General features: G+C 38.8%; 2 protein-coding genes across 3 annotated transcripts; one reads left to right on the forward strand and one right to left on the reverse strand.

Moving 5' to 3' along the window:
- The first annotated feature begins 226 nt into the window (after nt 1–226).
- On the forward strand, nt 227–9778 carry chrm5a (cholinergic receptor, muscarinic 5a). Its single transcript, XM_041972693.1, has 2 exons — nt 227–866; nt 7551–9778. The coding sequence occupies exon 2, from the start codon at nt 7618–7620 to the stop codon at nt 9196–9198; it is 1581 nt and encodes a 526-aa protein (XP_041828627.1). The 5' UTR covers nt 227–866; nt 7551–7617; the 3' UTR covers nt 9199–9778.
- Nucleotides 9779–9877: 99 nt separating this feature from the next.
- Nucleotides 9878–12698, reverse strand: zgc:194887 (uncharacterized protein LOC571819 homolog). Of its 2 annotated transcripts, none has more exons than XM_041972695.1 (3): nt 12584–12698; nt 12316–12475; nt 9878–11089 (listed from the first exon to the last, which is right to left on the reverse strand). In XM_041972695.1, exons 2-3 carry the CDS (start codon nt 12452–12454, stop codon nt 10395–10397), a joined length of 834 nt encoding a protein of 277 aa, XP_041828629.1. In that variant the 5' UTR covers nt 12455–12475; nt 12584–12698; the 3' UTR covers nt 9878–10394. The 2 variants fall into 2 exon arrangements, with proteins under 2 accessions (XP_041828629.1, XP_041828628.1); XM_041972694.1 differs by having other exon boundaries at nt 12316–12463; nt 12584–12697.
- Between the last annotated feature and the right edge of the window lie 928 nt (nt 12699–13626).

Here is a 13626-nt window from a genome sequence, read left to right on the forward strand (position 1 = left end):
AAACACAATCTAGGGTTTGGCTCAACTGGTCTGACTGAGCACCTCCCTCAGTGTCATTTCCACACTCCCTCTCATGTTTCCCCCCTTTTACCCACGCACCTTCGAAAACGGACCCCTTCAAACCTCCCCCCAACACACACAAACACATACACACACCCCCACCCAACACTCTGTAGTTTAAGCTGCGTGCTCACTGTCCCGAAACATGATGAACCATTCAGCCCTATGGGAATTTCTCCTCCCAGCTTGCTAGCGTCAGCTACATCTGTGTCTGTCAGCCAGAGTAGTTCCAGCAGCAGCAGCATTGTGGCAGCAGCAGTGACTTGGCTCAGGCATCACGCTGCTTTTCACTGACATTCTGCTTCAACTTGCCTGAGAAGCAGCACGTTGATTTTTGCTCAGCACATACTGGGAGGAAAAGTTCTCTCCTGTCCTCTTTCTTTGGCTCCTGAGCAGAATTGTCGTTAATTTCTAAATGAATGAGGAAGGATGCCCTGCAACTTGAGGATACTTTTCATATTTAGATGAACAATGGCTGGTTTGGAGCCGAGCGGGAAGTGATGTTCCTCTTTGCGCAGGGATGAGAGAAGCCTCCTGGTGTCCACCCTACTCTTTGTCCTCTTTTTCCTCTGCCTTTCTGCTCACACTTTCCCCTTGGAGCTTTCTTGCATGCAAGGGTCAAGTCAGCAGGATTTCTCATCTGCCACAGTCTTCTCCTCTGCTGTGTTGTGATCCTGTTCCTCAGCGCCACACTTGACCCGAAGGCTTCCCAGGCAAAACAAAAGGATTAAATATGAACTTTGCTCCGAACAGGAGACAAAGTGTTCCCTTAAAAAGAAGACTGGGAGACCTAATCAAATACAACTGTGAGTATATTCATCTTTTTTTTTTTCTTTTGTTTTACATCAGTGGCTTGTTAAGTCTCCAGAAAATCAGGACTGATTGAATGTGCACTTTTTGATTAATGCACAAAGGCATGACCTGGATTCAAAGGAAGTAACGTCATGTGTGCACAAGAGCATGTCTGAGAGGTCTTGGCATGTATTTTTAATGTAGCCTTTTACCCTAATGAACACAACAGAGGATGTGCTCCCGAAAAGATGTGCACATTCGTTCCTCTGAAACACTTGCTACACAATAAGTTGCATATGTTTCTATTCACATATGTTTTTTTTTTTAATTTAGTTTCCTGTGACTGACAGATTACTGGGAGAAATGTGCTTTTTCATAGAATACAAAACAGAAAAGCATCTTACATCTTCACATTACAACAAATTCATTTCCTCCAGCATTCTGCATCTCATGTTAGTCTTAATCTCAGATTGACATCTGCTACAATAACCTTCATCCAGCTCTCACATATTTCTATGACCACTCTTAATTTGCCACTTGCACGCCCAGTTTTACAGCACTATGATATGTCTTCCACATCCCGATTCCCTCTTTTTTTTTTATAAGTATTTAAACTTTTAAACATTACATTAATTATTATAATAATGTAATGAAATGTAACATTAAAAAAACAATTGATATTTTCCAAAACTGCATGTTTTCACCTCTCTCCCTTCCTCCCTTTGATTAACTAGTAATGACAATACAGGGAGGGATTAAGCAGTGAAGCGTAATTTTAACGAGTCCTTCCAGCCCCCACAGATCTTGAGAGGTGTTACGATAAATGTTAGAAAAAAACTGGTTCCGTTAAAGAAAAAAAATCTGGAAGTAGTAGCCACAATACAGTAATGGTTTGGTGAGTTTGGAAACACATAATCACCAGACTGTGAATGAGTTATCCGCAAGACTTCAGAGCAAGATTTTGACTTGGGGAGTTATAATTGTGGAGCCGACCAACAGTGTGTTTGTGTGCAATTTTATTTGTGCTCCTTCAGCTGCTTAGCTTCCACAATCTTTTGTTGTTTTGCAGACAAATGTTATATCAGCTTAGAAAAAAAATTGGGCCAGCTGGGAACAAACATCCAGCAATTCACTGGAACAAGTAAAGAAAAACAGACTCAAATCTAGAAAACTCGCCATGCAAGACCACAAACGAGTTCATGGCCAGATCATTATCCAAACGATGGTGCATTAATGAAATATTGCAGCCGCTCAGAAAACAGAACTGCTGGAGGCTTTGAGTGTTATTGCTTTTTTTTCTCCCTTATACAGCTGCCAAATCCACTGTGGTGTCCATAAGCGGATCATAATATTCATCTAATGATCCTTTTCATCATTCCTCATCAGCGGAGAGATCTAATTTAAATTTATGGTTGTTTTAAAAGCACAACAGAGAACTGAGATTTATTCTTTTATCTTTTACTACACCTTACTTTGTCACTAATACTAAAGCACTGATTAATATTTCAGATTGCATTCTTCTTCCTTCTGTGTCTGACTCAAGAAATAACTTCTTCCAGACCACTACTTTTGCAGAGATCTTAACCATGGGTCACTGGGCTGTCTACTGGAGACACAAAGCATTGTGCCAAGGAGCTCTGGGCTGATTGGCAAATCATACCCACCGCACAGTCACATATGTCTTCCTTTGCGCTGAATCACTTTTCTCTTGCTGCCTTCATCTTCTTCTGATGGTTACCTCCATCTTCTTTTTCTTTGGTTTGCAAGGGCCACACTCTCCTATACTCGCGCCAGTAGCTTTTCTTGTTTTAGCTGTGCAGAGCAGATGTGTTGCATGAAGAAAGGTTAACTAAGACTGGGAGGCCTGTGTGATGAGAGCCAGCGTATGAAGCTACAGGACAGAAGCACTGATGGCCCAGTGCCAAAGGAGTTGAAGCCAGCCTTCAGCACCCAGCATGGAGGCACAGAATGGATTTGTGCTGAATTACCTGTCCTCACTCACAAATTGGACACCATTAACTTTCGTATCAATGACTGTTGCTTACTAAGCTAACACAAAATTGCCGAAAGCTCACTAATACTTTTATGATGTAAAGGTAATAAAGGGGACTAAGCTCTTAAAATTTCCTTTATATTACTATCAGGACTATGATGACTTTTACAGTAGCATGACATTTTAATTAACATACAGTGTACTGTGTAACCACATCTTGTGTCACCCCCATTTGTCCTGTCCAGACAGCATCAGGAAGCGCTTCCCCACAGTGCGTCACATTTGATGACAAACAGCATCCACAAAAACTCTAAAAACAGGACACAACAGACCATATTCACTATTTATTGTGATGCACGAGTCCACACTCTGAGCTCTGAATGTACCATTAAAATGCTCCCTGCATCAGTTTAGAAGCTATTTGTAGGCTTGACTTGTTCTACCTCCTGACCTCAAGAGCTATTTCTTGTCTGAGTGTGTGTGTATGTTTGTGTGTGTGTGTGTGTGTGTGTGTGTATGTGTGTGTGTGTGTTCTACCTGTCATCATTAATTAAGTCTTTTCATGGCCGTGAACATAATCACTGTTAGGCTATCCACCTTCACTCCTGAAAAGGAAACACTACGTTACTTTTATTTTGAACAAAAATAGTTGTAGTACTTGCCAAAATTAAACATCTTTAATGAAAGTGTGAGTCTGCAGCTATGATAGCAGCAGACTTAATCCTAAACAAAAGAGAAAATGTGATAAATTTCTAAACGAACTGGATCAAATTTGTGTCTTGCTGATAATGCCTGATTACACAACGTAAAACTGAGGACAATCAAGACTATAGTTTTCTTTATATATATATATATATATATATATATATATATATATATATATATATATATATATATATATATATATATATATATATATATATATTTTATAGTTTTCAATGATACACAGCAGGAAAGTATGATAAGTATGGAAAATGATCAAATCAGAAAACTGTTTTTCTGGTTGTGAGACTACATTATAGCCCTATCTGTCGCATGGACACAAACCATCTTCCTATGATTACACAACGTAAAACTGAGGACAATCAAGACTATAGTTTTCTTTACTCATAATGACTCAAAAGGATGTTTCATGATCTAAGTAATTAATTCCAACCAAAATCTTTAAAATTATCATTGAAACTCTAATGAAAAGCTAATAAAAGTGGGACGAGGGAGGGATGCTATCAACTTTATTAATAGAAAAATGACTAAAATTCCTTCACTTTGGTAAGCTGCCATCGCTCGTCTCCATTTCTTTGAAGCAGGGAGACTGCAGGGACAGAAAGATGGTTCAGTTGAATATCTCAGCCTCTTCTGCCTGACTTATTGATCCTTTTTATGGCTGAGGTCTGAGCATGCTAGACCCTGTAAATTGGCTCTGAAATATCTGTGTATTGATCAACCCATGTTGCTGTCCATGGTGCTGAAGGGGAGGATCACGTCACAATTGCCTCTTTCTCTCTTTGTGTCATGTGTTTATTATCTCCATCTTAAATGCATTGTAATATCTTTGTTTACTATAAATTATTTACTATATTATAGCCTATATCCTACACTAAGTAGTGACAGCTTCATGATCAAATGACAACATTTACAATAAAAAAAGACAGTTAAACTGAGGAAATTAAGTTCTACTGACTACTAAACTTAATTTCAACAGTAAAGTTCTTTTGTAGGTTTTTTTCTTTTCATATTATTTCTGTTTCATTTTCTCTGCCATCTTTCTTTTTCATTCTGTTTACACAGAGAATGACAGAAGTACAATTTCAATCTTCTATATGTCCTATACATAAATCAGAACTGACAAAAAAGTTGTTTTTTTTTACATTGACTCAATGACCACATCAATACAAGTAATCAACCAGCACAAATTAATTAGGAAAACTGATTTTTAATCAGTAAATTATTACAATAAAAATGTAATAATTAAAGTAAAAACTTAAGATAGTGTGAACCACAATTTGGTAAAAGAATCACAAATGGGATTATAATTCTGTGGACTTCCCTGTGGTCTTTTAGCAGATTTTACACTTTAATAAGAAGATGAAGGGGACCATTCAAGTCCTGCAGTTGGACACCCCACAGTAACTGGAATGTTATTTGTGAGAGCCTTGGGCTGCCACTAGAACTCCTGTTAGCCTTGCACCATTAAAGGAATGCCAATGAGCATAGAAGTTATTTTCTAAAGGGAAAGAGTTGTGATTACATCCAAAGAATTGAACTGTGGAGAGTTCATGTTTGATGGACTGGCAAACTGTCCAGGGAGTACCTCACATCTTGCCTCATGCCAGCTGGGAACTAATCCAGCTCTCTTACAACCTTGAACAGAATCAAACGGGTATGAAAAAAGGATGGATGATGTTATATTGATGACAGCCAAACATTTTTCTTTGGAGGAGCTCTCCAGTTTAAAGGGGATTTATAAGATAACGTCCTTTTACACGCTGATATAGTGCATAAACATTTATTAGATTAGGCAGTTTAGGATGAGATATGAGCCATGTTTAAGACAACAATGTGGGGTTTAGAAAAATAAAGCAACTGGAAAACTGTATTCAACCTTCAGCTCATGTAAACAAATTCTTGTTTTGTAACAAAAAGAGGACTGAGACACAATACTCAAGAGAGCTTGAGATATTTTAGGAAATCTACTCTGGTACCCTAGAGAGAAGTTGGCCAACTGTTATCTAAATCTGTCTTGATATACAATTTCCTATTATTTTGATCAAAGTGTTCTGACATGGTAGGTCTGTGTATAACGGAAGAGGCAAGGGTCAGTCAACAAGGACATGAATGTTTGTTTTAGTAGTGTGTTTGAGCACCAGTTCCTTGATATGGTGCTATTTTTGACAGCTAAAGGGATAATGTATCAGCTATATCTGCCTGCATGTGTGCCAGGGCTCTGCTTGACCACCTGAAGGTTCAAATGCTACTACCCACATGAAGGATTTTCTCTGTAGAGGTGATCTGCCCCTGAAATCATTGTGATTCAATACTGAGAGCCTCAGAGACCCTGTAATTCCCTGATGGTGGATTGATGCCACTGCTGAACTGGTCATTTTCAATGATCTTTGCCTTTGGAAAGTCATACACCAAAGCCTGGAACACAGCAGTGAAATTTTCTCATTTTAAGCAGATCAAGTGGCACAGATGAAAATACTGATGCCATGGTGACCAGTTGGCAGCAGTTTTCCTGAGGGAGAGTCCACTCTGGAAAAATGGAAGTGAGGAGTAACAGCTCATTAGTGGGAATTAATGAGTTATCATTCACACATTCAGAGGGTTAACACTGCTTCAAAATATTTGTTAAAACCCCTTGAAAATTAAAAACAATCACAAGGCAATGTCTTGCAACTGCAGGTGATGAAAGCCAAGGTACCAAATGATGTCAATGCCGTTCTGTGGGCTTTTTTCCAATGCACATGTCCATTTTGGCTTGAGTATCCTCTCACTTGTGTGTTGGACTCAGAGAGTGTGCATTCACATCCTGCTAAAACCTAAGAATGCAGGTACCGTTATGTGTAGCTTCTTCATGTGGAGGGTGTCTGCTGCCATCTACTGGCTCAACAAACAAAGACCATTACTTGACTCTTCTTCCACCGTTTCCTGGGCTACCTTGATAAACTGTTATAGTAGTTCAAACTAAATAAGGCTTGCCTAGATGTGTTGAAATATGTGTCAAGGATTTTCTTTAAACTTGCCTTATGCAAAATCCTTGCTTCTTAATGATTTTGATGCAATTCATATTGAAAACTATGACCAACTAGGAATTTGATTGGCTGAGACATTTGCTGGCTACAACTTTAAAATACACAGATGTTTAGAATTTTTTAGCATCCTAAAACCAAGACCACTATTTTTCTTTATTTTCTTTATTTGTTTTCGCTTCAAATATCTCATTACAACTTCAGAGCTAGTAAAATAGATAATGCATGTTGTAATGCATGTCAGCTATTCAAATATAGTTTCCCCAACAAAACTAACAAACTCACTAACTCACAGTTTTTAGCTTCGATATGTAGGATGCTTCATCTTCTCCTTTAGGTTTGGCTATTTTTGATCAAAGACCACCCTGGGGACTTTGGTTACCAAGGGGAGAACAGACATATTTTTCTCCTTTTCTTTTAAGTTAAGTGATGGAGATATTGGAGTGACTGCAGCTACATGAAAAAGCCATTAAAGCTCACACACATTAGGTTTCTAGAAATGAACTTCAAAAATGTTCAAACATAATAATGAACAAAATAAAGTAATAATGGAATTCTCCCATGAAGATGTTAGCATCCTAACAAACAATGCATAATACATTAGATGTTCTTAAAAAACTAATAGTTTTAGAGCTCTAAGGAAAATTTTATTGTGACCTGAATTTGAATGCGGTCAGAAGTCTTTTTTTTCATGAGGGTATTTAAAAATGGGAACAGAAAATTATTTGAAAAACATTGAAATAATGTTGATTTATTTTGTGTAATTGAGACAAATAAATTCAGTTGTAGGTAATTACTATCAAGTCTGACTATTTGATGCTAAATATACTTAAATTTTTTCATTAAAAGTAATTTCTCTTTTTCTTTCTTTCTTTCTTTCTTTCTTTCTTTCTTTCTTTCTTTCTCTTTCTTTCTTTCTTTCTTTCTTTCTTTCTTTCTTTCTTTCTTTCTTTCAGGAGAACTTACTAAAAATGACTAATCCAAGCATACTTGTGATGGTTGGATGCCACTAAAACCAGAACCATGGAAGGAAAAAGCATGGTCAACTCCACGCTGAACTCCAGTATGACGGACATCCACCTGGTCACTCACAGTCTCTGGGAGGTGATCACCATCGCAACTGTATCAGCCATAGTCAGCCTCATCACCATTGTGGGGAATGTTCTTGTAATGCTCTCCTTTAAAGTCAACAGTCAACTAAAGACAGTGAACAATTACTACCTGCTGAGTTTGGCAGCAGCTGACCTCATCATAGGTGTTTTCTCCATGAATCTGTACACTTCTTACATACTGATGGGCTACTGGGCCTTAGGGAACCTTGCCTGTGACCTGTGGTTGGCATTAGACTATGTAGCTAGTAATGCTTCTGTCATGAACCTACTGGTAATCAGTTTTGATAGATATTTCTCCATCACAAGACCTCTGACCTACAGGGCCAAACGGACTCCCAAACGGGCTGGTATCATGATAGGTTTAGCCTGGTTGGTGTCCCTGATTCTGTGGGCTCCACCTATTTTATGCTGGCAATACTTTGTTGGTAAAAGGACTGTCCCTGAGAAGCAATGCCAGATCCAATTTTTCTCGGAGCCTGTAATAACATTTGGAACAGCAATTGCAGCTTTTTACATCCCTGTGTCAGTTATGACAATCCTCTATTGTCGAATCTACAAAGAGACGGAGAAGAGGACTAAAGATTTGGCTGAGCTTCAGGGGGTTAACTATCAGACAGACTCTGCGGTGACACAGCCTCAAAAAACCATCATCAGATCCTGTTTTAGTTGTAAACTAAGATCAACTTCACATGATAGGAACCAAGCTTCCTGGTCGTCCTCCAGCAGGAGCAATGCTGCTAAATCAGCAGCTACCACCAGTGATGAATGGTCCAAAGCTGGTCAGCTGACCACCTTCAACAGCTACGCCTCCTCAGAGGATGAGGACAGACCAGTGTCTCCAGGAAGCTTCCAGCCCTCCTTCAGGAACCAGGCTTGCGAACCAAGCAAGAGCATCATGGGTAGTGAGAGCGAACAACTCAGCAGCTATGATGAAGACAGTTTCTTTCAGATGCCACCCAAAAGCAACTCTCAGAAGAGCAGCAAGTGTGTGTCCTACAAATTCAAGCCTGTGGCCAAAGACACTCACGTGGAACATCAGAGCAAAAATGGGGACACCAAAATGGTGTCGTCAGCATTCTCATCAGCAGAGTCAATGAGTGCTCCATCCACCTCCTCAGCAACCAAGCCCATTGACGCCACACTTAAGAACCAGATCACCAAGAGGAAGAGGATGGTGCTGATCAAGGAGAGAAAGGCAGCTCAGACTCTCAGTGCCATCTTGCTGGCCTTCATTCTAACATGGACACCTTATAACATCATGGTACTGATTTCCACTTTCTGCTCAGACTGCATCCCCCTCTCCCTCTGGCATCTAGGCTACTGGCTGTGCTACGTCAACAGCACCGTCAATCCCATGTGCTACGCCCTTTGCAACAAGACTTTTCAAAAGACTTTTCGCATGTTATTGCTCTGCCAGTGGAAAAAGAAAAGGATTGAGGAGAAGCTGTACTGGTATGGACAAAATCCTGTGGTCAGCTCAAAAGTGACATAAAGTAGTTTTTTTTTAAAATGACTGTAAGTTTGTACCAACAACTCTGGCTTGTCAACTTGAATTCAACATCCCAAGTAAAATAGATCTTGTAGTGTTGCTTGTTCTGCTATAGTGTATGTTTATGCTGCTAAAAGTCTGCAAGTGGAGAACCATTACACATCTATTACAGTATAAATGACACTGTATATAGGTTCTAAGATAATAATAGAAGAAAAACACCGATATTTCCCTTCAAATATATGGTCATTGAATGCACCATGTGGATATTAACGTATTTCATATGTACTGTACTTGTGTTCAGATTCCACTCTGGATTAGATCCACGCTAATTATTTAAAAAATCTTGCTTTTAAAACGACCCAACTTCCCTTCAACCTATTCAACTTTATACTATCACACCCAAAATGTCATGACACGTGCAGATGTGTTTGTGCGTTTTTGCAAATTTTATTCAAAGGGCTAAAAGTATACAAGTTGTCCTGAAGTCAGACTCCTTTTGCTGATTCCAGATTGTTACATGGTGATAAATAAAGCCTTTACACGTTGCTCACTGTCATTTGTTAGATGATTAAATATAGATTCAGCTTCATTGTTATCATGTATTTTCTGTCCTTCCGTTATAGTGATGATGCATCAGTTGCAAGCTGTCGACAGCGCAAAAAAAAAAAAAAAAAAGTTAACTGTTTTAATTTTTTATTAATGTCAGTGTTTACATCTGGAGGAGTGAAGAATTTTACAGTACACATTGTCTTGTCTTCATTATTTTTATCCTCAGGATTTTTTTGTTCTTAAGCATCAAAATACAGTATTTGTTTTCTTTATTAATATAGCTAAAATTAACATGTCATAATATTTCTATTGTATTTCTGGCAAACAAGTTAGATTTTGTTGGAGTAAAAGTGTTCATGAAGTGTTTCTTTCTGCAAGCACTGGAAAACAAGCAGGAGACATTTTTATCACGGTGAATTATAAGCTATAATGTTTTGTTTTTAGGAGAGCAGCTAAGCTAACAACAGAGCGTTTGCAATTTGGGGAAAGAAAATCTTGGCTTTGAGCAAGCTGACATGGTGAAGGAAGAGCTGAACCAGAATGCCGTTTTAAACAGTGTTTCAAGTTTGTGATACATTTTTGGTTCTTCTCAGTATTTTGTGATCATGTCTGTGCATTTCTGAATAAAATGTGGTGAAGTCACTTCCTCATAGCTCATCCTTTTTGCATTCTCCACTGGGAATAATTTTAACTGTGTCTGAAGGCTTCACCATCATCCATGCATACTTGCACAGCCGCTCCTTGTTGCAGTCTTTTTGCCAGTAAATGACATTTCTGCGATTCAGATTTGCACCTGCGCAGGCATCATACCACCATCCTCCTCCTGGCACCCCTTGAAACTCCAGCTTGGCACAGTTTTGGAAGTAGTTGTCATTGTCTCTATCTTTGGTTGTGAATTTCTGGTTATCATGCAAGTAGTTTTCTGTGTCCAGAGTCAGAGCGTCCACAGCTGTGCCCTGGAACAACCCCAGCCTCAGTCTGTATGCTGCTGATTCATCCTCCACCAGGACCGGATCATACTCCCCCATCTTGGTGATGGCATCCCGGTCCACGAGTTTTACTCCCAGTTTATAGCGAGTGGGGCCTTGGGTGAGCTGATGGAGGTACTCATTCCCAAGCCAGTGATCCCCTGTGACATCCCCAAAGCCGTTCTTGTACTCAGCCCAGGTGCGATCAAAGTTCACACTGCTATTGACTGTAATATGCTGAACCACAGTCCAGCCTCCCTCCTGCATGGCACAGTAGACCACGATGGGAGAGTCACCTGGTTTGATCAAGTATACTCCATCTCTGGCCTGGCCTGAGGATGCCATCAGCATCTCATGGCAGTCTCTGGGCAGCACTGATGGACAAATTAACACATTAGACACAAGTGAGTGTCGATCTTATAATAATAATAAAAAACAAAGTTGCTGGTAACAATACAATCAGGACTGCATAAAAGTCACAATCCTTCAGTGGACTGGTTCTCAGTTCTCATTGCACAAAGTTTATAACATTAAAACAACATTTTTAGATTCTTACCCGATAGAAACATGTTTTTTGAGGCTTATAATCTTTTTAGTAACTGTTATATTTTCAGAAGGCACATTAGTGCACTAATTACAGGGAGTGAATCTAGCTAATGGCACTATGATAACATAATGGGAGAATTTGATGCATTTTAAATGGGAAACTAGTAGAGTCATGATAGGTGATTTGTATAGGCCAAATTTTCATGGAAATATATTTGCTTTCTTACAGGATTAAATAATTCTGTTGTATCCAGTTCATTCATATGGCTTGGGTCAACATATTCTTCACTACAATAAAACTGAGTCTTGGTGTATGAACAAGTCTTTTAATGTCTGGTGTGTCACTCTAATTGGATGAATGAAAACAAAACTGATATGAGTAAAACCCATAAGCTAATTTAACCCACTCAGTTAAACTGAGACCTGGGCTTCTTAGATAAGATAAATCAACTCTTGTAGATAATGAACCAACATGCATCGTGTAGAAACTTGTTCTATGTTATATGCCATTTGTTTGGTTTGTTTTTATGCTAAAATGGTGCATTAATGGATATAATATTGGTAACTTGCATATTATAAGTGACAATATTAAGGCATTACTGGTGAATAAAAATATTCTTTGAGTGTTTGTCAGTAGTGATGTCACAAACTACACTGTTGTAAACAGGAATACACATAGCAGGAATTTGTCATTATATTGATGAAAACTGTAAATCAGTAGTGTTTTCAATGTCTCCAAGGTAAACATGATAGAACCTCCATCACAACTGCTACAACTTGTCTGCTAAACTATCACACTTAGACTCACAAACCTCCCTAAGAAGACATAATACCTATCAAAGACTAATCCAAACAGCTAATCTGAAATTAATTCAGCTAATTCAGAATATTGAAGGAATTGTACTGTACTACAGGAATGTTCTGCACAAAACGAAAATGGATTTCTAATGGTTGATGTTGTGGGCTCTTTATTTCCCAGCTCCAACAGTCCTTACTGAAGTAGATAACAAAGGAAGAAATTGAACTGAAAGAGACAGTCTACACCAATGTGTACCTGTCATTCCTCGATTCAGGACCATGTTGTACTCATCTGGAGGAAGAAGGTTGAGGTTTTCAGCTTGGAGATGCTCCATTTTAACTCCACTCACACTAAAAAACAGCACTGCTGGCAACCAGCGTCTCCACCACTCCATCCTTGACTTCTGTTAAATCAGCTGTGTCATTAGTTCATGACACAGGTACAGCAATGGAAACTTTTAGTCAACTTATATAAGAACACACAGTACAACTGTTGTAAAAAGTATGAAAATCAAAGTGCTTACATTAAGTAGAGTCCCCTGTGTGAAGAAACACCTGAATCTTCTCTTGTGCTGTGTTCCTCAGTGTTGAGTGAATAAAAAGCACCTAAATGCAATCACAGCTGTAGAGTTCAGATTCAGAGTTCACTGGATTGCAGCCTCCCCTGCCCAGTTACAACTGGACTTTGGCCTCAAATTCACATCACAATAACAGACACCAACCCTCCACTTATCTGTGCCAAGTGAGATAAACCCACATGTTAACTAATTTATCTTTCTTCAATCAGTGTGTGAGTCTGAAGTCCCTTTAATAATAATAATAAATAAAAAAAAAATAAAAAAAAAGCATGCCTGTATGGTTTACAGTTGCTCTCAATCATTCAATTGGCTGAATTCTTCTTATTATTATAGTTTTTTTTATTATTATTTTTTATCAGAAAACAGCATATTCAAATCTCTCTTGTATTTGTATTCAGCCATTTTCTGATTAATTCTCTTCAGGCAAACTGCAACTGAAGGATAAGAAACACTCTTTTTGAGGACAGTGCTGATAGAAAAGACAGATGGTTGGAAAGATGAGGGAAAGAAGCCGTCCAAATGGGACACCAGAAGAGTGGGGGTAGTAGCTTTCAAATATTGACGATGCAGGCGCCTGACACCCCTCCTAAGGTTGTTTCATCACCGCTCACACCTTGAGTCATTTGACCACAAGATTTTACATAATAGTCACGCAAAGATGGCTATGACCCTTCTGGCTCCGATGTTGATCTGGTAGATTAACACCACATATGAGACCTCAACATTTCTCAATGCAGAATGACCCCACACAAGTATAAACGCCAGAAAGCCAGTCAGTTAGAGCTAAAGAGGCCTGTGAAATCTCTGTTGCTCACCAGGTTAACCATGCAACCTCAAAGTATGAGTTCACACTCTATCAGACCAGGAAAAAGGGAAATCTCTTTTCAAAATATCTTAAAAAGAAGAAAAACTGAGAAGACCTCTTATTTTCTCACAAGAAATATGTGTGTTTAATGGCTTTATAATACATATCTGACCTTTCTGTCATT

The sequence above is a fragment of the Melanotaenia boesemani genome, chromosome 20, assembly GCF_017639745.1.
Source record: "Melanotaenia boesemani isolate fMelBoe1 chromosome 20, fMelBoe1.pri, whole genome shotgun sequence".
Taxonomy (NCBI): domain Eukaryota; kingdom Metazoa; phylum Chordata; class Actinopteri; order Atheriniformes; family Melanotaeniidae; genus Melanotaenia; species Melanotaenia boesemani.